The sequence below is a fragment of the Podarcis erhardii genome (genome assembly GCF_964252035.2).
Source record: "Podarcis erhardii genome assembly, chromosome: 1".
Taxonomy (NCBI): Eukaryota; Metazoa; Chordata; class Lepidosauria; order Squamata; family Lacertidae; genus Podarcis; species Podarcis erhardii.
In genome coordinates this window covers 89,185,969-89,210,595 of record NC_138497.1, presented here as the reverse complement: position 1 = coordinate 89,210,595, position 24,627 = coordinate 89,185,969, and the positions used below count along the sequence as shown (strand labels likewise).

General features: G+C 45.2%; 1 protein-coding gene and 2 long non-coding RNA genes across 4 annotated transcripts in view; 2 read left to right on the top strand and 1 right to left on the bottom strand.

Annotated features, from left to right (window-relative positions):
- Positions 1–17,472, bottom strand: part of IGFBP5 (insulin like growth factor binding protein 5) — a 47,085-nt gene extending 29,613 nt beyond the window's left edge. Inside the window, exon 1 of the mRNA XM_081853425.1 lies at positions 16,355–17,472. Within this exon, the coding sequence (XP_081709551.1) occupies positions 16,355–16,706 (352 nt within the window). The 5' untranslated portion in view covers positions 16,707–17,472. The remainder of the gene's footprint in view (positions 1–16,354) is intronic.
- LOC309337072 lies at positions 7,548–11,860 on the top strand. 2 transcript variants are annotated; one of them, XR_014154102.1, is made up of 3 exons: positions 7,548–8,105; positions 9,116–9,289; positions 11,663–11,860. It is a non-coding gene; the product is annotated as an uncharacterized lncRNA (long non-coding RNA). The 2 variants fall into 2 exon arrangements; XR_014154103.1 differs by having other exon boundaries at positions 9,116–9,307.
- Positions 14,634–24,355, top strand: LOC309337138. The gene is made up of 3 exons (XR_014154121.1): positions 14,634–15,683; positions 22,137–22,256; positions 24,030–24,355. It is a non-coding gene; the product is annotated as an uncharacterized lncRNA (long non-coding RNA).
- Positions 24,356–24,627: the final 272 nt, after the last annotated feature.

Genomic DNA, 24,627 nt, shown 5'->3' with positions numbered 1-24,627 from the left:
ATCCTTTTGGGTCCAATCTGCACCACTGCCCAGAAACATAGAAACATAGGCAGCTGCCCTATATTAAGTTAGACCATTGGTCCCTTCACCTCAGTACTGTCTACACCAGGGATGGGGAACCTGTGGCCGTCTAGATGTTGTGGGACTCCAGCCCTCATCATTCTTGACTATTGAGCATGATGGCTGGGGCTGATGGGAGTTGGAGTCCAACAACACCTTAAGGGTCACAGGGTCATGTGGCAGCACCTGTGAAGAAATGTCAAAGGCAGAAGGTTCAGTGAGACCTTGTGGAGCTGTTGTAAGATCTTAGGGAACACATGAGATTGCAGCAAGATCTTGTTGGAAGTTGTTGCTACTGCTGCTTCTCCACTAGTGGAGGACGTGGGTGGGGTGGGGTGCTGCCTGCTGTGGTTCTGCTGCCTGAGGTGTCTGCTTCAGCCCACCTTGTAGGTTGGCCCTGCATTGGACTCTATAGGTCTCACTTCTGAGACAAACTGTTCAGTCAGTCTTCTCCAACCAAGTGCCTTCCAAATGTTTTTGAATTGCACTTCCCATCCTCCTTGACAAGTACCCATGCTGGCTGGGGCTGATGGCAGTTGTTGTCCAAAATATCTGTGGTTGGGTCAGTAGGTTGGAGAAGGCTGTCCTAGATTTAGACCATATTCACACCATGCATTCAAAGCACTATGATACCACAATAGACAGTCATGGTTTCTCTCTCCCAAAAAGTTCTAGTTTGCAGTTGGTTAAGGGTGCTGAGAGGAGGCCCCTATTCTCCTCACAGTTACAATTTCTCTGTGAAGAGGGATTGATTGTTAAAGCACCCTGAGAACTGGAACTCTTTGCAGGGAATAAGGGTCTCCTAATAATTTTCAGCACTCTTAGCAGGCTACAGCTTCCAGAATTATTTGGGGGAGGCCGGTGCTGTTTAAAGTCACATACTAGCACTTTAAATATATGGTGTGCATGTGGGATTACACTGTTGCACCAAAAGTTGAAGCTTGTACTCTTGTAACATTATTTCTGAAATAGATACAGTATGTTGGATTTGAAAATGGGGAGGATGTAAAACGTGACATCCATTTCAGCTGTTTTTATAAGAAACCTCCCATCGCAAGCAGAAAAGGCTCTTTTAAACCAGTGCCCACCCCTACATTAGCAGCTCCCTTGATAACCTCCACCTGGGTTGCTTTGCTACCTTCAATGGCAAACACAGACTGGCTGTCTCCATCAACAGCCCTACAGCTAAAACAAATCAAACAAGGCAGCCCAGGATCCAACATAACAACATCTCAATCACACAAGGTTTCTGAGCTCCCTCAATGCCCCCCCCCCCGCTTCTTAACATTGCTTCTCAGTGCTCAGCAGGATTGGTCCCCCAGGGCAGCTGCTTGGAGGACAAACACCTGGTGACTTAGGGAAACCCATTCACAATGTTATTTGCTCTGTTTGTTTACACAATGTATTTCTGTCCTTGTGTTTTGGCTGAAAGGGGGGATTTCAACAAGATCCCTGAAAGGCATAACACTGGAAAGGGGTGGGGGGGTGGGGGAGTTGAGTGATGGATAGGTGGGTACTTGAAACAGTAAGCTCCTTAGAAAGCGTGGCCTGGTCTCAAAGGAATAGCAGAATCATTATTTCCTTCTCCTTTACCCAACTGAAAGCTGAAGAATTGCCTCGATTGGCTGGGGGAGGGGGAGGGAGGTGGGTGGGGTGGCAGAGGGGGAGCCAGAGAGGTTTCCAAGCCATCCATCAATCAGAAATTGCCAGGTCTAAAAGCATTACTTTGATTAATCAGCACAATTAACCTATCAATGGATCAGGGGCAATTAATTAAAAATATTGGTTGGATTTGCCAGAGCCATCTGGTCACTCTACCAGCAAGGCTGGTAGCTTCTTCTGCACAATATCCCTGGTGTATATGGTAAGAATTGACTACCGAGGTGTATGTGTGTTAGTTAGGACAAGTGAGCACACACAGAAAAAAACACTATCTATTGTGGATGTTTCCCCTTGGGTAATTTTGGTAAAAATTTTGAACTCTGACCCTGTTTTAAGCTCATTCAACTTTGGGAGCCCTCCAGCCAAGCAGCATTAATCAGTTTTGTAGGTGAGCCCTACACACAGAGAGAGAGAGACAGACAGACAGACAGACACACACACACACACACACACACACACACACACACACACTACACATTGGACTTCAACTCCCACCAGCCCCAGCCAATGGCCAGGAATGATGGTACTTGCTGTTACCAAGATGCTCAGTTCAACTGGATGTCTGCACATGTCCCAGAATTATGTGCTTCATATTACTTTTGCTCTGAGCACCATTGCCAGGAACTAGAGGAGGCTTACAGTAGTGTAAACTTAAGTAAAGAGTAGCTCAAGTGATCTCCCTTGAGAGTGGTGAATTGAACTTGTGTGTGTGTGTTCACATTGTAGTATTTTTGAGCACAAATAAATAAGAGAAAACAACATCTAAATCTGCTTTTAGTATGTAATTGGTCCACAGCCTAGAGATTACTCATTAGAAATAAGCAGTTGCCAAACCTCCCAACATCAACTCCTTTGGCTTGTGTTTGCAATTAGAAAAATGTAAGGGAACAGAAACTCTGGATTCTTTGGAGCATCTTCAGAAGCTTGCCAAACAAATAAATTGTTTTTCCTGGACCCTGTTTCCCACCCACCCTTTTCCAAATTCTTCTCTAACCCCACCCTTCTCTCCGCCTCTGGATAGACTGGCCCGACAAAGCCACAAAGTGCTGTTGAATAATTTGCCCTGGCAGGGTTCACAACCAGGTGTCACATTCTGCAGAAGCCTTCCTTCTTCCTCCAGGAGGAGAACTCACAAAAAGAGTCCTCACAAATTGTAAGGGCCATGTTGCCAGCATTATTCCCACTCACAGATGAAGGTTCTGCACCTTGAACAGTTCACACGGCAGCCGGGAAACAGGCACCATTGGATTTCCATGTTTTTCGATGGATTTTTAACTGATTGTACTTATAGCTCACTCACAATTGCTTCCCATCCAGGCGACTGACCAAGACCACACTCATGCAGGATCAAGCTAGACATGATGTGGGAGATCTATGTTTAGGGTCTCCTTTAAAACACCCCACACCTACTGTGCTCTAGGGCCCCTTAACTGGTGCTGGAGAAGGGCAGTCTAATCCTGCCCACACTTGATGCCAAAGTCAGTGTTTAGCCTACAGAGGAAAATTTATTGGTACCCAAGTGACACCTGGAAGCAGTCCCTCCCTCCTAGGGTGAACAGCAGCTTGGGGGGGTGGGATTTTAATCAGCAAAATGGCACAAGGGGGAAAGGGGGTTAATTTTCCTCCCACTCTGTTGTGATCCTGTCTAATCCTGTTTAATCCTCCCCCCCCCCCCGTAGCTGCTATTATGGGTGGGGAGATGGTTTGTAGGGACATGGTACTGAATCTTGCTAAAGTCAGTGCTTGGATGGGTGACCCCTTGGGAACACCACACTGGGCTGCAAGGTATAACTGAAGGAAAAGAAAGAATCAAAACAAAACACACAGTGGGTAGATGGGAGGGATTGTCTAACAGAGTCCAGTTCCTAAGGGGTTAAATTCTCAAGCCACCCACCGGCACCTGCATCCTTTGGAAAGTCTAGGGTGGTACTTATTTGCACATGCAAACACCTGCAGCTTGCATACACAAACTGGAGCGCCTAGATGCAAATTGGGGAGCCTTGGAGAGTGAACTTTTGCAGTATGTTGGTGGGCAGATCCTACCTATACCAATAGTGAATGCCTTCTCTGATTGCTGATCTGGTATGTATTCAGAACAACACCATTAGGCACAAAAGGGAAGGCTTAGGTCTGGCAGCAGTTGGGAACCCTGCTGATGAACTGCAACTCCCATCAGCACCAGCCAATGGGCCAAGCATCCTGAGGGCCAGAGGTTCCCCACATTTGGCTTAGGGGAACCCCAAGGTTTATGCAAGAGCAAAGGGAGGAAAACAATTTTAGGGGGGAAATTATTGCGAGGGACCCCAAAACAGCACAATGAAGAGTCCTGAGTGCTGTTGGGGGGGAATACAAACAAACAGGGTGAGGGGAAGGGGAAAAACAGAATGGAATACCCTCAAAGCAGGCAAGGTTGGCTGGCATTTCATAGTGAAACATTTTGTTGCATTCTGTTCTTCTAATGCCTGTGTGAGCTGCTTGGCTTTTATTCACTTCTAATCCTGACAATTAATATGACTCCCTTGCAACCTAGTGTACTTAAATATTTTTACAACAGGAGGCGCTGTTGAAACACACAAATTTACATATGCTAATTTAGATGCAGAAGTGCGAATTTAAAACGACTCAAATTTACATTTCCCAGAAGGCAAGCCAATCAGTTTCTTCTTCAAACTACCCCAAATAATTTTTTGAATTCATCTGCTCCCCACTCAGTTCAGTTCCATGAATTTTACCCATAACTCCCAATTAACTTCCCACCCAGACGATCCAAGTCATGCTCTAAAAATCGGCTTCTCTCCAGCTGCTCCCACTTATTTATCACATCAACATTACCCTTTCTAAATTAAAAAATATGAGACAAGGTTGCTGGTGATGCTCTTTCTTTTGGGGTGGTGGCAGAGTTACTTTAAAAGCCAAGAGCTGATCTGCCCCTGCTCTCCACATTGGCACTCTCTCTTAGCCCAATCTACCTCACAGGGTTGTAGTGAGGATAACATGGAAAAAGGAAAACAATGCACACCACCTTGAGTTCCATGGAGGAAAAGGTGGGATAGAAATGCAATGCAATGCAATAAAATAAAATAAAATAAATTTGTGAAATGCACATTTCCACTTTCCTTCCAGGGATATTGTGCAGAAGGAAGCTATTTCTTTCCCCATACATATAGTGCCCTGCAAAGGAAATGGAATCTTAATTTCCCTTCTTCCCATGGTCATTTGTGCTGTCATTCCATAACACAGTGTGCTGTGCAAAGAAGTACCAGTACAACTGCCCATTTGCTTATGCTCAGGAGTCAGAAAAAGAGCCACCTCCACTGCACAGCTGATGAGTAGTGCTGTCAGTGGTGCTGACACTTGGCTCCCTCCTCTCAAAAACAGGAACCACATGCAGATCAAAAGCCAGGCTCAAAATTCCCAGAGTTCCACCTCCTGCTGCCCCCAGTGATGTAGTGGAAGGGCAATATATGGGACACAGCTCATGGGGGTAGGGGTCCTTTTATCATCTGTCAGAGCACCAGAGTAATTGCCAGACTTTTTCTCTCTCTCTGGCAAGTGAACAAGGTGATATTCTGACAGGTTAGGAGAGGAAATTGAAAAATGAGAAATTACTCAATTTCTTCCTTTTGTCTTCAAGGCCATATCACTTTGATCAGCAATTAATTTTGGAAGAAGACTGCTGCCAGCAAGGAAATTGGTGAGGGGGCAGGGAGCAGCAAGCCTGCCCACCCTAAGAGCCTGCTATTCAGTCCATTGGCCATATAGAACAGCTCTGGTATGCTTATCTGTTGTCCAGTGTTGGTAACCATGAGGCCAAAGAGTACCCCTCAAAGGTCTAGATTTGACCCAGAAGGCCCCTAAGACAGGTGGGGACCCTCACATTTTTTATATTTTTATATTTTTTGCAATGGTTAAGAGCATTAGACATCTTCTAGGTCTGCCTTTGCTGGCTGAACATGACACCTCCGCCTTTTTATGCCACCTTCAATAACTATCCAGAAAACCAAACAGCCTGGCCTGCTCTTCTGGCAGAGGTTTGATCTGTAGGAATCAGCAGTGAGGCTTTTCAGAGCATGGAGTCAAGCACTATCAGCTGCTAATTGCTGTAGATAAGACTGTTTTTAAAGGGAGAGCTACAGGAGCTGCTTCAAGAGTTGGCAAGGAACCTGGTCACTGAAACTCTCGATGTGAACTCTTCTGCCATAGCAAAGCTGATCAGGTTCACTGCTGCACAGACACTGCTGGGTTTCAGGGAACCTCACCTAGCCTTTTGCTTTTTTTCCCTTTCTTTTTTTTTAAAGTTTTGCTAATCACAACTTCTGCAAAGAGAAATTGTGAATCTCAGTTTGTTCAGGCAGAATGACAGAATCACAGAAATGATAGCAGCAATCATGGAAACTATGGGACTGGGAAACCTCTGATGATGGCCAACTATTCTTCTAAGGTTCTGCACTAAGCCAGGACCCCCAGCAGCCATTCTTAACTATCAGATCAACCCCACCCAGAACAATAATCATGCAGAAAAATACAGCCTAGGATGATTCAAAGGCTTGCAAACAGTGGAAATGCCAGAGATGCTTGGATTACAATGATTAAGTTTAGTAGAGACAATGCAGGTGGATTTTGCATGCAGAGGATGGGCTAATAATAATACCTTTATTGTCAATGTACAACCTGTGTACAATGAAATTAAGGAAAGGCAATTCCTAGGATATTCCAATGAGCATACACGCACACACCCATCCGAGTGGGAAGGATTCCTTATATAGGTCAACTTCTCAGTGTTGGTGGTCTTCAGTTAATACTAAACATTAATGCTGTGAATCCGTATGTAACAACTGTCAGACCCTCTTTGTGGGCATGTATGCACTACATATATAGACCTCTTTAAGTGTTATATGGTCCTTATTTAAAACATCAACAGCCAAGGAACAGAGGAGGATGGAAGTTGAGCTTGGAGATGAGCCTCATCATTGACCAATATGTCCAAGTCATACTGGTATTAAAAACACAGAAGGTGCAAACAAAGTGGGGGTAGAAGTTTGCATCTCTCTTTAGTGATTCCTTAGCAGCTTCTACTTGAAGAGAAGGAAACATGTTTAAGGCAGGATTCCTCAATCTCGGCCCTCCAGATGTTTTTGGCCTACAACTCCCATGATCCCTAGCTAGCAGGACCAGTGGTCAGGGATGATGGGAATTGTAGTCTCAAAACATCTGGAGGGTCGAGGTTGAGGAAGCCTGGTTTAAGGCTACAGCCTTAGCACACATCCTTGGTAGCATGCCCTATTGAAATCAATGGGTATTTAATTTTAACTGAGCCTGCACAGGATTGGGCTGTAATCCTAAACCCTCTTACTAAGTCTTGTTGAATCCAGATCTGCTACTCATGCGGCAAGGAGGAGGCAGAATTCTGTCTTCACTCAACAAGGATGGGGAATTGCCAAATGTGTCCCACCACAAGTCCCAATTCGGCCTGTGAGGCCAAGATCACCTGCTCCACACCTGATAACATATGCAACAGGGCAGGTGAAAGTGCGGCTGAGTTGGCCACGCGACTGAGTTCCCCATGGAGAACTTGATTGTGCAGGTGATCCCTATGGAAAGCACAGTTTAAGTCACTGTCCATCAGCCATGCATGGCTGAAAAAAGGTCCCCCACCCCTGGATCACTCCAGACTGCAGAAGGGTTGGCGTCACAGGTTTGAAAAACTGAAAGTAGAAAAGTAGCAGAGTGAGGAGCATTCCAGAAAGTACTGTAACTTTTTCTTGGCTATGTCACAATTTTACTCAGAATGGAATGTGTGAGCATTCTAAAGTGACGTACTTCTCTTGTAGCCTGAAATGGTAACGTCCATTCTGTCCCTTCAGTATTCTGCCACCCTATTTTGCCACATGTACAGAGCAGGCCTCAATAGGGCTTACTTCTGGATAAGCTAAGCATGGCCAGGAGGATGCTGCCAAAATCCCCAGGCTCTACTTGAAAAGAAAGCTGCTCATGTTCTGCTGCTCTGCTTCTTCGGAAGGCAACAAAAGAGAGGGTCAAGAGGAATGCCGACATCCCTATGTACTTACTAAGCAACCTATTGCTGCAGTCAAGGAATGCTTTCCAAGGCTATATACACTTTGGGGGTTTAAAACACAATGAGGTTGTTTCCTCCCCTGCTGCATTTTAAGTTCCATTTGCATGCTGTTGTACACAACAGAGACAATAGCTTCACCTGATGTGCATTACCTGCTTGGCTTCCCTGCCCCTGCTACCCCAGCACCTCCTGTTCATGAAACTGTCATCTGCACATGTGCAATGGCTGTCTCAAATGTACACACCTCCACTTAACTCTGAAGTGAATGTGGCTTATGCTGGTTCAAGGGGACATGCTCCAAATAGCGGTACAGTCATACCTTGAGTTAAAGACGCTTCAGATTGCGTTTCTTTGGGTTATGGACACACCGAAACCCGGAAGTACTGGAACAGGTTACTTCTGGGATTCGGCAGTCACGCATGTGCAGAAGCGCTAAATCACGCTTTGCGCATAAGTGCTGAATCACAACCTGTGCGTGCGCAGATATGGCGCTGCGGGTTGCGAACGCTGCAGGTTGCGAACGTGCCTCCTGCACAGATCACGTTTGCAACCCAAGCGTCTACTGTATTTCTCAAAGAAAAAAACCACCTACTAGCTCTGCATTGTGGGTAACTGGTGCAAATGGATACAAAAGTTAGCAGCGGGAGTGCACTGAAGCCAGAGTAAATGGTAATTGCTAGGACTGCCTTTCATAAATTGTGTCAAAATCCTGCAATGCTGTAGTGGATCAAATCACATGTAGACCAAAGGATAGCTCAGTCGGTAGAGCATGAGACTCTTGATCTCAGGGTCGTGGGTTCCACATTGGGCAAATGTGAGGGGTTGGACCAGATGACCCTCATGGTCTCTTCCAACTCTACAATTCTATGATTCTATATTTTTGTGGGTTTTGCAGGGGTGGGGGTCAGTCTGGATGATGCTTGGTGTCCCTTCCAGCCTATGGTCTCCTTTTTTGATGGCCCTGCCTTTTAAGCATGTTATCATATGTGGACAATTGGGACACATCGTCATACAAATGATGGGGGGAGCATCAAACATAAAGCACATGGACAAATAATACTCAGCTTCAATTCAGTAAACACTATACATGTATGGGGCCAGGTCAGATAATACTGGCCCATATTATATGGAAGGGAGCAAGGTGACATGCCTGTCACCTCTGCTCATTCAGTGCACCTATCCTGCCTCCAGTGTCCCTTGATGTTCCTGTGGGGGTGTGGTGTTAGAAAACAGCTTTATGTATGTAAAATCCAACACATGAATCAGCTAATTTTGACTGATCAGTTTTGCGGATAAAATTCTGCCTCCATTGTACAGATCCTTCTTCTCAGGAAGGGGCCATGGCTCAGTGGTAGAGACAATCAGGAAGATCCCAGGTCCAAACCCTGGCTTCTCAAGAGAAAAAGGATCAGACAGAAGGTGATGTAAAAGTCCTCTGCTCAACACCAGTCAAAGCCTGCCAGAGGAGATAAAGTCAGGTTAGATGAGAAGGTAACCTGACTTCATAAAGTAAGCTTCCTGTACTCCTCTTTTTCACGCACACCCTTTTGCAAATCTGAGTTTCTCTGGAGTTTGACTTGCTTCTCTTCCTTAAACCCATTCCCACTTCAAAATCCACATGCCACCTTTTCCCTCTGGAGCAGTCTGCCGTCTTCCCCAAAGTTCACAGAAACTCAGCTTTCTTGCTTGGAACTGACAGTTTAAACATCTTGCTCTCCCCCCACCCTTTCCCCCTATCCCTGTAGATGGGGGGGGGGCAAGAAAAAAGAATGGCGTTTTTCCAGTTTCTGAGCGAGCCACAGACCTGTTGCTACTAGCCTTGGCTTTAACGTCTGGAGGGTTTTTTTTTTATGTTGTCTTGGCTTCATGCAGGGAAAGGAAGAGAGGGAGAGAACAGTTCACCAAGGGTTGCCAGTTACACCCTGGGATGGACAGCGCATCCTGGCAATTGTCAAAGGCACACACAGCTGGCTGCTCCCATGACCCTTGCCCCAACCCTCACCCCCCTAACCCCAGTTCACCCAGGGCCTCCCTCCTCCATTCCTAGCTGTGCACCTGCCCCCCTTTTATATCCCAGACACCCTGCTGCAGCTGTTGTGTGTCTGTTATATACCCAGCCCCATGTTAAACTCATTTGAGTGGGGAGTGCAAGGGAAAGCATGTCAAAGGAATGATAAAATATTAAATCTACTACTAGCCGCAGGAAACTTAAGCTCAAGTCGACGCTTCTCTCCTGTCTTGTGAAAGCTGATACAGCAAAAACTTTTTGTTTTTTTAAAAAAATCCAGCCTCCGAGACTCTCTCCTCCTCCCTAGTAACAGCTGTCATTGGCTCATGGTCTCATAAGAAAGCCTATCAGTAGTTTATAAACTCATTCCTCATTACTTCAGCACAGATTTTTTTAAACGGGCATGAGGGAAGGGAAGAACAGAGAACTTTGGAGCAACATTAGAAGAGCAACATAAGGACATTAGAAGACCCCTGCCAGACCCTCCAAATGCCCCTATTTTCCAGGGACAGTTCCGGATTTACAGTCATGCCGGTTTCTGATTTGATCCTGGAATGTCCCGCTTTTCCTTAGGATGTCCCTATTTTCATCAGAGAAATGTTGGAGGGCATGCTGGGCTGGATCCGGCCAAAATATCAACTGGTCCAGCATCCTGCTTCCACTAATGGAATCAAGTAGTTGAAACCAGTCCCATGGATTTGTCTAATCTTCTTTTAAAGCCATCCAAGTTGGCGACCATCACTACTCTTGTGGGGGCAAATGTTATAGTTTTACTATGCAATATGTGAAGAAGAAGTACTTCTTCTTTCATTTGGGTTCTAGGAAATGTGTCACCTTCCAGCGGGTTTGGGGATGTGGGTAGCAAACACTATTTGGGCCCCCTGAACTCTGCAATCCCTTGCGTGCTTTTCAAATCATGAGTCCTATTCCTCTCTGGGATGCTTCACACATCGCAGGCACCAAATACATGAAGTCAGAAGATGTGGTGTGGAGTCTTGAGCAAAGACTGAGTCAGATCCCTCTAACTCTGCACGGTCTAATCTGAGGCTATGGTGACCTCTCCAAGGATACAGGCAGGCCCCTTTGCAACCCTGTGCTGCCTGACATCTTTCTTTGGGTGAAGATGCAGGGAGCAGGGAGAGAATTAACTGACCACGTGACCTTCTACATGCCAAGGATGTACTCAGGCCCAGAGCCACAGTCCCTTCTCTTTTGATGTGCATGCACATATGAAAAATGTAATGTGCAAATTGTCTGGAAAATTATAAGTGAATGAGTGCCACTTTTGTGTTGCATTAAATAGCAATTAATAAAAAAGTGGGGGAAATGTAATGTGCAAAAGGAGCCCACAGTGGGTCTTCTGGTGGAGAAACATGCCTAGGAAAGAGTGGGCTGCTAATTGCCTTCTCTCAGAAAAATAAAAATGCCTGTGTGATGTGGTGAGGGAAAAAAGTGGTGGAAAAAAGTGGTCACATTTCTAAAATAAAAACAGATAAATCTGGAACAGCCATATTAAATATGATTGCCATTTCATTTCTTCACTGTTGCATCAATTCCCCTGCAAGTAAGTCACAGGGCCAAAGTCTCCCTTGGCAGGTTGTGGACACTCCTTCCTAGGAAGATTTTAAGCAGAGGTTGGATGGCCCTCTGTCAAGGATGCTTTAGTGGACATTCCTACATTGCAGGGGGTTGGACTAGATGTCCCCTGGGATCCCTTCCAACTCTACAATTCTATGAGTCAAATATTTGCTAGGAATATGATCACTCATCTGTATATGAAGGATATACTGATCCTAGGAATATATGTGTGATGCTGGCATGAATAATAAACAACACTTCTCATTTTCTCTTTGTAGGTGATTTCATTGGCCTCTTTGAGAAAATGAATTCATGTTGGTTGGCTGTAGGTTTCTGAACTAGGCATGCAAATATCCAGTAGCCTGTTCACCCCAAGTGACCACCATATTTTCTCGGTGACCAAGAAGCATATCTGCTGGCATTCTATTCTCAAAAACATTGACTTTAATTGAGAAATAAAAACAGAAAATACCTTGGCCATTTTGTTCCTGTTGCTTGGTTCCTTAAGAAATCACACCAACAATATAATTGTTATCACACAACCCATCTTTCTGTTAGTCATTATTTTCTACAATGCCGCTGTTGTTTCTGCATGTGGCCACCAGGGGATGCTTCTGTGGCAGCTGGATATTGCTCTGCAAGCCTTCATTACTCAGGTAGGGCTGTGAGGGTGTGGCTGGTGTCTGAGGTTAGCAACTGTGTTCATTGGAATGACACAAGGAAGCTCGGTGGGAATTATACTACTTCAAAAAGCTGGCAGGGAATGAGATGACTGAATGCCCTTCTCAAGAACTTCTAGCAGGTTAGTGTACCATTCAAAACACAGGTAGGGGATCAAATGATTGAATGCTCTCCCATCTTAAAAGAGGAACCGCAAAGGATAGCATGTCAGGAAGAAGGTGTATAACTCAGTCTTCTTCCTGATCTGCCAATGTTCTGCATGCAGGAAAGGCCTTTGAAACTAAACAGAACATGGATAAGTATTCAATTATATGAAGCCCCCGCATTCCAATTTGGTTTGGTCCCAGGAAGAATGGGCCCTATGATGTTTCTGCTGCATGATTTTCTGGAAGGACTCTGCCCCACCAACCTCATTCTGCGGTCTGCCAGCGCCTACCTGCCTACTTTGGGGGGGGGGGGAAGGCATCTGCTCAGAGCATCTGCTTTGTATGCAGGAAGGTTCACATCTCCAAGTAGGGCTGAGAAAGACCTGCATCTGAAATCTTAGAGAGTCACAGCCAGTCAATATAGATATATAGACAATACAGAGCTAGATAGACCAATGGTCTGACCTGGCATATGGGAGCTCCCTATGACTGCTCCTATGACTGGATGCTTACAGATGATGGAAGCATAAGCATAAGCATATAACCAAATGATTAGAAAGGTAGCTGGGAAATGACTGCCCAAAAAACAAATAACTAAATAAAAGCATCATACTACCCTGCACTACCCTGGACCAGGTGTGTGGGTAATTAACAACAGCATCCCATGGCATGCAGTGCCAATTAGAATGAGCAGCCACTTTCAGTGGGCTTGACCACTGCTTCACTCTACCTGACTTGCTAGTCATGCAATTTTATCAGTGGGCAAGGACAAGCAGAGGTATAGTGATTAGCTCCTGTTTCCAAAAGGATGTCTATTAGACGACTGTAGCCCATCTAGAAGAGGAAACAGTCAGGGGGGGAGGGGGGGAGAGAGAGAGAGAGAGAGAGAGAGAGAGAGAGAGAGAGAGAGAGAGAAAACCCTACTTTAAAACCAATATGGGCAGAAGAACATTTAAGAACAGGGAAGAATCAACCATCTCTCCCCACCAGTGTTTAATTTATTGTATACAGGCCTGACTCCCCCCCACTCTCTTCAGTTTCCAGCTGTGGGCCAATTTTGGTCATTGCTGGGACTGGCTTCCTAAGCGATTGCTCCTTGGATTTCTGGCCAACCTGGCAGAAGCCTTCAAGTTCAAGTCAAACTTCATTTTTCCTTTTCACCAGTTGCTTAGAAACATGCCTATGAAAATATACTTCTCCGTTCTCACACTCTACTGTTCTGGTGCCAAGAGCTTTTATTTTCCCTATGCCTTGCCCTCAGAAATTCCTGTATGTATGTATGTATATATATATATATATATATATATATATGAAGCTCCTGCAGCCACAAAGTTATGCCTGCAAGTCATCTGTTCCCAGCACATGCCCATCTCCAGAAAAAGGTGACTTTGGTATTATTTTCAACGGCTGCTTTTTACATTTATTGGATTAAAGTTTAACTAAGGAGCAAAACGAGGCTCCTTGAAATTCACTGGCAGGTCTTGGAAACAGGAATGAGGTGGACAGCAAGAAAATGTCATTGCAGCCCCATCAGAGTGCTAGAGCAACACTTCCGCAGTACGACACACACCTAGGATCCACAGCATCCACCATGTCTGAAACTTTTAACTTAACGGCAAAAATACAGTTTAGCAGTCATGCCAACAGTTCCTGATAATTTTACTCAGGGCTTTTCCCCCCAGCCAGAACTCACCAGAACTCAGTTCTGGCACCTCTCAGGTAGGTGCCATTGCCATTATTAGAGAACAAGGGAGGTGTTCATAGTGAGTTCTGGCACCTCTTTTTCCAGAAAAATAGCACTGATTTTACTGAGAACTAACAAAGGTCTGTTTCTGATCAGTGTCCACCTTCTGACCCCAAAGTCCTCAAAAACTCTCACCCTTTAACCTACAAGCCTCCAGCAGCCTAATAAATAGGTTCATGGCCAATCCACTGGGAGTAGTTGAGCTGCCATTTTTAGACCTCTCTCTCCCTTTTTCTCTTCTCCTTTTGATTCCACCCATTTTTAGAGACAAAATTTGCAAGAAACTTTAAGAAAAGTTTTAAAAAACAGTAGTCCATTCATATTGACTAGGAATGGCCTGCTATAAATGTGCAGACTGGACACAACCCACCAATCATCATGCTTCCTTGCTGGTCTCCAGGAGATCAACTGCTGGATGGCAAGGACTTTAGCCCTCCCCAGGAAACAAAAATAATTATATAATGGCTGCATGCATGAGAGGGAGAGGCCACATTTAGATTCAACACTGTTTGGGTTTTTGTGCTGCTGATGGCTTATCTGAGACTTTATAACAATGCCCAACAACCCCTGGTTTATTTGTGCATCAAGCTACATACTTTGAGCCCCAGGACTGCTGTCTGAAGAGCAGAGTGGCCCCCAAGAATTAAGAAGTTGGCTATTCCTCTTACAGACAATTTTGGAGCACCTGCTGTACAGCTGGATCCGAAAGCGTGAGAGAAAGGGGAGGGGTGAGAAAGGGGGATGGAAAGAGAAAAACGCTCAGGCACGTTCAAACTAAATGAAAAAGTCAAACTGTTGCTGGTCTCATCTGTCTGTAAGTGGCACTGTTGCAACTCCAAAGGAAGAGGAGAGTGTATTGCTCTGCATGCTGTCGTATTTGCACTGAACCATATTGTTCCTATTACTGACCAAACACACACACACACACACACACACACACACACACACACTGTAGATGACGTGCAATGGGGATATTCCACATAGTTTTAGTGTGAGTGGATTGTTACAGAGTTTACTGGGTTCCAAGACAGGAAATCAAGTTGTATCTCCTCCTCCTCCTCCTCCTCCTCCTCCTCCTCCTCCTCGCCTAACAGACTAGTTCCTCTTTATGGAATGATCCAAGCAAAATGCCTTCGCCTTTCACCTCTTCCAAATGAAGCACCTGACATTTTGGAAACTTGTTTTTGTTTTCTTAAGGATATTTTCACTCCGCTGGATGAGATGACAACCCAAAGCCAGCAAATGCTTTCAAGCAGCAGCAGGAAAAGGAAAAGGCTCTGGGGGGGGGAGAGGGGGGGAGTTGTCATAAAAGCAGGAAGATTTATGGGGTGTTGGGAAGGAGAAGTTGTAACTGCAAATCTTCACTGTATGGATGCAACAGGCGTGCTGGCAGAAAGCAGATGCCTGGTTTGTTTTGGTGGTGTTGTTTTTTTTTGCAGAAGATGGAAAGAGAAGGGGGGCAAATCAATGGCTGCTTTGGGAGTTGCTCTCTTTTGCATCCAGGTGTGCAAAAAAGAAGAAATGGCTCAAATGGAATACAGGTTAGGAAATGCTGGCATCTTCACCCCCCTAAAACGTATATTAAAGTTCCCTGTTCAAAAGTAATCTTTTCTTCGGCATTTTTTTGCACCTGCTCCTTTCTATGTCCCATCAAAACATTCAGATGCATCACAAGGAAAAAGCCACTCTCAAGTTTGGACAGAGATGGGACTGGGCTGCACTCACAAGGTATGAAGCATGAACTGAACGGGACTTGATGGGGTGTATCTGTCTGAGTGCTCTTGCCAAATAGATGCAGAGCTTTAAAAATAAAAACCAGAGAAGATAGACTGCTACTAAAATGTGACGGGATCGTGGAGGGACCAAAGGAGGAGGTGGGAGTGTGAAAGGTGGAAGTGTGAAGCGATGGTCGAGGAGGCAACAGGTGGGGTGGAAAATTCATCTGAGTGAGAAACCAGGCATGTAATAATAAGGATGGGGGGAAAGTTATGCAATGGGAGATAAGGAGCCCAGGCTTGGGGAGGGGAAGAGTGACCAGGTGAGAGTTGGGTAAAGAAGGAAAACACACTTGCAGGTGAAGCAAGGTTAAGATGCGCTGCAAGGGAGGAACATAGGGCAGCACTGGGGAGGTTGCACAGGTTTATGTGTCATGGAAGGTAAGGGAGGTGCAAGTGAGCGGGGTGGGGTGGGGGTGACCTGGGCGTAATCGGATTGGAAAGGTGACCTGATGGGATAGGTGGTGCATCCGAGGAGACAGCAGGGAAAGATGTTCAGAGGGCGCTTAGAGAGCATGGCAGGTGGCGGACAGGGATGCGCGGAGGCAAGAGAGTGGAACGAAATGAAGAGGTGCCCCGTGACACCCCCCCCCTCGAGAGCCAAGGCCCAGGGGCAGGACTCACCGTTCTTGGCTTGCTCCCTGTAGCTCTTCTCGTTGAGGCAGACCCCTCGGCCGTGCAGCAGGGCGTGCAAGGGCTTCTCCTCACCTTGGCGCGGCAGGCAGCGCATGCCCTGGGCACAGCGCTCGGTGTACACCCCGCAAGACTGCCCTTCAGCCAGGGCGCAGGTCATGCAGCATCCGCAGCCGGGCTCCTTCACCAACTCGCAGCCCACCGGGCTGGGAGGGCACATGGAAAGGGCTTTTTCATCGCAAAGTTCACAGTGCACAAAGGAGCCCAGCCCTTGGGACAGCCCCAGGCAGAGGCAGAGGAGCAAAACTTGGGTCAGGAGCATCTTCAAGGCACAGGCAGGCATGCAGCGTGGCAGGCACCCAAGGCAATATCGATTGTCCTCTTTTAATTTTTTTTGCAAAAAAATTTTTTTCTATATAAAAAAATAGGAAAATAATCTTTTTCAAAAAGAAAGAACGAAAAAAAGTGTCTCCTTCCTTAGATTCCAAAAGAGCTTTTCCACCTCAGAAATGATTCAGGATCGGAATGCAAAAACAAAACCTGGCTGTCAAAATCTGCAGTTGCAAGAATTACGCATGCAACAGGTTGGAAATGGGGAGGGTGGGGAGGGGAGTCAAGGAGGGGGGGAAGAGAAGAGCCAGGAGAGCTTTGGTGAAGCTGCACACCGAGAGGTACAAAAATAATAATAATAATCCACAGGCTTCACTCAAAAAAGCAACGTCTGCAAGAGAGGCTGAGGAGGAAGCAGAGAAGGGAATCAGCTTCTTTTCGACTGTCCTGATATTATCTGCAGCAAATGAAAAAACGCCTGGAGAGAAGTAGCATTAAAGCAGGTAGAGCTGGGCTTTGTCAAGAAGAGATTTAGCATGGGACTGGCTGCAATTTTTTTCCTCCCCCCTTATCCTCCTCTTCCTAGATTGGGTTAAGAACAACAAAGAGGTTTTCTGTAAAAGTTGGAGGATTTCTACAAAGTCGGCAGTAGAAAGAGAACGAAGGAGGGAGGAGGGGGGAAAAAAAGAAGGAGAAAAAAAAAAGAATTCCACTTTGTAGATCTCCCAACACTTTTCCCCTGGAGAAGTTTCTAAAGAGACTGAATAGTGCCGAGCAGGCATGTCTTTTAAATAGACTGCCCCTGGCTGCCTGCCAGCCCCTCGCTGCAATCTGAGATCCCAATGACACCTCAGCCTGAATGGGTGCCAGGAACCAGGGCAAGATCAGTGCACACTCCAAATGTGTGTGGGGGTGGGCTGTGCAGCTTCTGACTTCTAGGCTTCCAAAGCCCTTGGCAATGATCAGCCACATTATTGTTCGCAGACACACACACACACACACACACACGCCACCCCAAAGGCATCCAATTGCCTCATTTATACCGGACAAGAAGGAATAAAGTTCTCTATGCTCCAGACTGCAGGGAAAAGTGGAAAAAGCTCAGCGTTTCTGGGCTAAATTGGTGTCATGTTTTTGTTTTATTAAATGCCCAAGGCTAGACTTATGTGTGTGCACCATGATTTGGGAGCAAGCCTCAGTGGGGTTTCGGATCTGAGTAACTCTGCATAGGCACAAGGGTACCTGTGGAGTTGCCAACTTTTTTTATTGATCCCTGCTCCTGTGCACTTAACAGCAGCTCAGTGTGGAATTGCTGCTGCCTAGCAGACCCTGTCAAAAATCTTTACCTGGTGATTGCTGAATGGTAGCCGGCCAGGCATCGTTTCCGCTCAGCTGGCAACACTCACTACGCAAGTGTTGCCTTGTGGTAGCTCCCATCACCTTAATCGCCATGGTCTGCTCCATGCCAAAGAGTGTTCATGAAATCAGGCTTGTATACAGAATGTGGGTTATCGCAGCCTGGTGTGGCTCCTTTTGTGTATAATCTGACATTTCACAGTTGAGAGGCATCGTTCCAGGCCCCAGGAGCTGTTTGCAGGATTAGGCTGACAATTCCGTTACCGTGCACCGCGCCTGCAGGTTTTAACATGGCAGGTGCCCATTTGCATGACATCACCGCTGCAGGGCGATAACCTGTGTGGAGTTGCAGCGCTTGGTTTGTTCAGCGAGGCTCTCCGCCAGCGTGTATGTGTGTGTGTGTGTCTGACAAAAGCTCCTTACCTCTCAAATACCAATTGCTTAAGCAAACCCAGAGCATGAGCAAAGCCAAACAAACCAGCAAAAGCAGGGAACCTAAACAGAAACCAGAAACAAAGTTAGCTGTATCATCAGAGGGCTTTTGCCACATCAAAGAGCCACATCAAATAAGCATCCTTATTTCTTCTACCCTTCCCAGTGCTCTTCTGACCTGTTACCTTGAAACACATTAAAAAAAACCATGTCTGGAAAGAAAAGGTTTTTTTCTCTTGCGTGCTATAGAACCAATGACCTTCTCTTATTTTCATGGGTGCTGAAAGGCCACAAACTGTCAAGATGCCAGTAGTTGGGATGGGCATGTCTACCACCACCCTTCCCAGTGGCTCAAATGCAAACATGGCTTCTGAAGAAAACACAGGAGATATGGAACCACCGCCTGGTGTTCTGAAATTCCCCCTTCTGCATATAGTAACCACTAAGAAGTCGGTGTTTCCTTCCAACAAAGGAAAGCAGCAGGGTAGGGTGGGTGGGAGAGGGGGCTATGTCTGAGAGCAACCCATCAATTTTTATTGGAGATTCTCAAGGAGCGGCCGGGCCTCTCCTCTTCCTCTTCCAGGTGGATTTCAGTTCTCCTGACTGTGCTGAAAATGCCTGCATTGCATTGCTTTTGCCACTAGAATGCACCCTTATCTATGATAAGTCCTTGGGCCTCTTCTTAAAAAAAATATTAACCCCTTTCTGGCGTTGCTTGAATGTTTTTAGTGCTGGCTACTTAATGTCTTACATTTTCTTTCTTGACACCAAACAGAGGGACGATTGGAGTCCAGAGACAGAAAGAGAGAGAGAGACCCTAGAGAGATCTGTTTCTCACATGTCCAAGAGCTGCCAGCATCACAAAATACTCTTTTAAGTAAAGAATCTGAATGCTGGGAAATTTGCAGAAGCTCATTGAATACTCTCCCCGTTGATGGTTAACTTAAATATGGGATTCACAGCCTTTTTTCTCTGCTGGCAGAGCTGGTGAGTCTTTAGCCACTGTGTGACAGGTGGAAATCCATCAGATACAACTTTCTCCAAGGATGCATTGCAATGTTTGTGTATGGGAACTGTATTGGGTGCAAAATGCACCCTTCACCCTGGACATTGGCTGGGTTAGTTCTCACTAACAAATCTCCTACAGAGCTTATTTTACAACCCCTAATTTCACCCCCTAATTTATAGTATGCAATCCCTCCCTCTACACATGCTCCACTGGTGACACTAGTAGTTCTGCTGTGCACCAGGTGCTGTCTCCTCAGACATATGCCCCACTTGTGGGCAGATCTACACCATACGTTGAAAGCACACTTAATGCACACTTAAATCACACTGTCTCCCACAAAGGATCCTGGGAACTGTAGTTCACTCCTCACAGAGCTCCAGTTCCCAGCATTCTTGACAAACTGCAGCTTCCTGGATTCTTTGACGGAAGCCATGTACTTTAGATGTATGTTGTGGATGTGACCAACAGAGCTTACTTCTCGGGAAGTGTGTTTGGACTTGAAGCTTCATTTATCCTCATAAAATCCTGGAAGATTATTCATATTCCATTATTTGCAGATGTGGCTGACTGTAACTTTTTCAAAGCCAGCAAAAGAGTTCCTGGATGAGTAGAGATTTGAAAAAGCCCTCCCTTTGCCTGGCACTAGGAAGGACAGCCTGGTCTGCTCTTGTGTCTCTAATGCAGAAACCAGCAAAAGAAACGTTTCATGGCACAAGGGTAACACGACCATTTTCTAATGTCTGCAAATCAAGCTGCTTGAGAAAGGCACAGGAGCAGGGGCTATTTTAAAAGTTGGCAGTCCTGCCCTGGGCCTAGGCTTTTGCAATTGACTTGACCCATGTTTTTAAAACAAAGTGACCTTAATTTGCACTTCTAATAAATGGATTGGAATGTAACTATTCCTTGGATTTCATGCTTCTCCAAATTTTGTGTCATGACTCTTGCCCTAAAAATCTGCATCTTAGGATAGAATACATTCAGAAATGTGTGCATTGAGATAAAATATGTTTTAAAATGCATATTATTTTGAGTTATACAGTGGTACCTTGGTTTATGAACTTAATCCGTTCCAGAAGTCCGTTCTTAAACCAAAGTGTTCTTAAACCAAGACACACTTTCCCATAGCAGCGGGGGACTCAATTTACAAATGGAACACACTCAACAGGAAGCGAAACATATTCTTATTCCAAGGCAAAGTTCACAGACCAAAACACCAACTTCTGGGTTTGCAGCTTTCTTAATCCAAGTTGTTCATAAACTAAGCTGTTCTTAAACCAAGGTACCACTGTATATGTGTGTGTATATGTGTGTGTGTTTATGTACAACTCTAAATATATATTTCAGTCTGACTTCTCATACAGAGCTTTTTTAAAACACACACACACACGAACGACAGAACAGACTTGAGAATATCACACAGGTGAAATTGAGATGGACTGGAAGAAACAGACTTGAGTACAATTTGTGGCTAAGTGCCCCTGCTCACCACTAGTGATGGAAACGAGCCCATCAGTGCCCATCTGCTCTCTTTGTCAAATTTGCTTCTCTCACCAGTAGCAAAGAAGCAGTTTTACTTTAAAACAGCAGAAACCAGAAACTGGTTTGCAACCAATTAGCTTCTGTTAGCTGTAATAGAATTTACTCCTAACAAGGATCTTATTTTTCTGGCATTGCTTGTATTCTCTTCGTACCAGCTGCTAAATGATTGTCTTAAGTTCTCTCTCATGCCATTTCCAAAAGGGAGGGGGGAGCAACGGAGAGGAACTATCCAGCTACCACTTTGTTTTCAAATTTCTTCCTCGGGTAAGTTACAGAAGCCTCTGGTGTGGTCCAGATTCAGAACCTCCTGGATGACCCTGAGCATCTGGATACATTTTAGCCTGGGTTCCAACCAGCTTGAAGGACTGTCTTGGTTGCCCCAGTGTCAGGCTTCAGGGAATTGGTTTCCTCCCTGCTTTGGCAGTAAATATGCAGAACAAAGGGAAAGGGGTCCTCTTACCAGTTAGAAACTTTAATGATCACAGTGAGAGAACAAAGAATCCATTTCCTCGGAATGAAGGTGCTCCCAATTAAGGGTTCCACCCACTTCCTCCCTAGTCACCCACGTCACTTCCACATTTTGCAACCTGATCTGCAACCACTGTGCTTTCTATGTTGCCACCTTATCTGCTCTTCTTGACCTTGGGCTCAGTGGATGGACACTTTCCAGAGAAAGTGAGTCTGTTAACTCTCTCTCTCCCAGTTCTTCTCTTCCCCATCCAGTACTTCCCAGCTTCTGCCTTCTGAACTACGTCCTCTGCAAACCACTGTTCCAAATCTACACTGTCTTCCTGCTCCTGGGAAGATTTAGGATCCTGATCCAGGAGCAGGGGGAGAGGGAGGCTCCCACCATTCCTCCTCAGTGCAGCCCTCCTCAGCACAGTCCCTGACACCCAGTGAATGACCTAAGGCAGCAGAAAGGCATGGGAAACGTGACACTCTTCATGCTCCCGCTTTCAACAGCACTGTCCGTGGCATCTGTGGACAGCTTTCTGGGATGGTTGTCTGGGCTTAGAACTGAAGGCACCATATTGTGTTGGTTCTGTTTCTAGTACCTAGGGGATTTTTCAGAATGCAATGCTGAAATTTTTTGGCTTCACCTGACAGCAATTGCTATGTGGCTGTGCCCACATGGTTTCACTTTGCCTCCCATGCTGTTTGAGATTTATATCCAACCACTGAGGGAAGCTCATCAGTGATCCTCAGCACCATCCCCATCTAATCAAGGTGAGGAGTTATATGTTCTGGAAATGAACAGTAATAGATAGGGCGAGGGCTAACAAACTGAAATGCATTCCAGAGAAGATTGAGGTGTTGTTGCTGCAGTTGACTCTGGAGTTGGTGCTTGGCTTGTCCTAGGTGGAAGTGCACTCCGCTTCCTCTAGAGATCAGGTGGGCAGCCTAGGCGTTCCTTTTGGCTCTGCTCCTAGATTCTCAGGTGCCACCCATGATCAGAAGCAGCATGATCCACAATCTGCTTTGGTAAGTGTTCCAGTTGAGCCCATACCTGCAGAAGGATGATCATTTGCCAACATCCATGCATCCATAACAGAGAGTAGGCTTTCCATGGGACTCTCTTTGAAAAGTGTTCAGAAACTACAGCTCATCCAGTGTGAGGCAACCAGATAGCTACCTGCGGCTTATTTCAATGAACACAATATGTCTGTGATTAAGAACATCACTGAATTCCATTTGCTTTCTGGGTGCAATTCAGGATGCCTACAGGATAGTCTGCTTGAATATGAATACTCTAATCTGCTGAGATCACCATCAGGAGTCATACCTGTTCTAGGTTCTTCCACTCATAATAGGGATTTTTCCATACTGGCTTGGGGGTAGGATACCTGAAAGATTGCCTGTCCATCTGTATATATCTGCCCAGACCATGAGATGAAGTCCTTCTCCAGGTGTAAAGCAGGTGGTTACTAAAGAGAAGACTTTTTTGGTGGTGGCACCCTCATAATGGAATGCCTTTCCCAATGATACCCACTTGGTGCCTTCACTAAGATTCTTTATTCACCAGATATAGTCCCTGTTTTCACATATTGTTTCGATAAACACAAATTAGGTGAGTTTGCCTATAAATGTGAAGTTAGTCTAATTTTTCCTCCATCCTTTTTCACTCTTCAGTGGCCTTTGGTCCAAAAAGAGGTATATAAATAAACCATAATGTACCATGAACCACTCAGAGGTCTTGGTTAATTTGGCAGCCAACAAATATTCTCCATAAATACATAATGGTGCCTGGGTTTTGGGATTCTCTCTGCAAAGGGAGCCACATTCTCTTCTTCTTTTTCTGTAGGAAAAAGTGCCAGATATCTTGTTTATGCAACTGCCTTTGAAGGAGGCAGCAGATAAATGGCTTTCAGAGGTTGTTTGCTGCTTTATATTTCTGTGTTTTCATTTATTATATTTCTGATTGGTATATTCTACTTCTGTGATTTGAATGTTTGGCTTCTGCTAGCTAATATGGTCACATTTTAAGTGAGAATTTAGAACAGAAATATTTTGATGACATAGGCAGATAGATGAAATGCCCATGTTGTGGATAGCCAGTATGTTTTAAATCGGCGTTCTGCTACAGCTGGCTTCTAATATGACTATATATACCATGCTAGTGCACTGTTGTCTTTTAATATTTTGTTTTAATTGCACGCTGCTTCAAGCATTTCTTTTAATAGAAACGTTGCCCATATGGTTTTTAAAAATAAAAGATGATGGGTGGGTTTTTTGTTTGTTTGTTCTTGTTGTAAGATAGGCACTTACATTCATAGAATCACTGTATGCCATGGCAGCTTGGTCTTAGCAGACAGCAGCCAAATTGGATGCAATTTAGGGCACCCAATATTTTGCAATTAGCCCCCTCCCCCTGCTGCAAAAGCTGCTCCTGAGCTTTGGGTGGTCACTTAAACATCACCTCCCTCTAAAGAGGTGCAGTGGCTGCCTATTAGCTACCAAGTGAAGATCAATGTTTTTGTTTATATTTAAATCTGTATACAGTTTCAGACCAAGATGCCCAGCAGGCTGTTTCCCAGTACAGAACAAGCCGATCTAAACTCTTCGCAGGAGGCCTCACAGGTTGTCCCAGCAGGACCAGCCAATGACAGTGCAGAAGCGGGCCTTCTCAGCAATAGCACCCACCTTCGGGGATGCCTCCGCCGTTGTAACTTGTGAGGCAGAGACAGTAATGACATTTAAATACCTCTGAAAAACTCATTTCCCCCCCTGTACTCTGACTCTTAATTTTAATGGATTTTTAGTTTTTGCTTTAGTTTACAATATAATGTTGGATTTTGTTTTTAATCTCATTTTTGGTTGGGTATTTAGGAAATTGTACTGAATGTTGTGTTTTTATTGTTTTTATGTAAACCACAGAGATTTTTTAAAAAAACGTATTAAGCAGTATATTTTTTAAATAAAAACACACACCACCACCATGCTGTAAATAGAAATGCACCACTTCTCACCATAGTGGGGGAAGACTGTGGCTGGGTGACCCACATACCTGCTCAGTCCTCTGTCTAAGTACCATCTATGGATGGGGAACTTCAAGGCCCCTGCACTTTTATCTTTAAACCAGACTTTGACCAGACAGCCT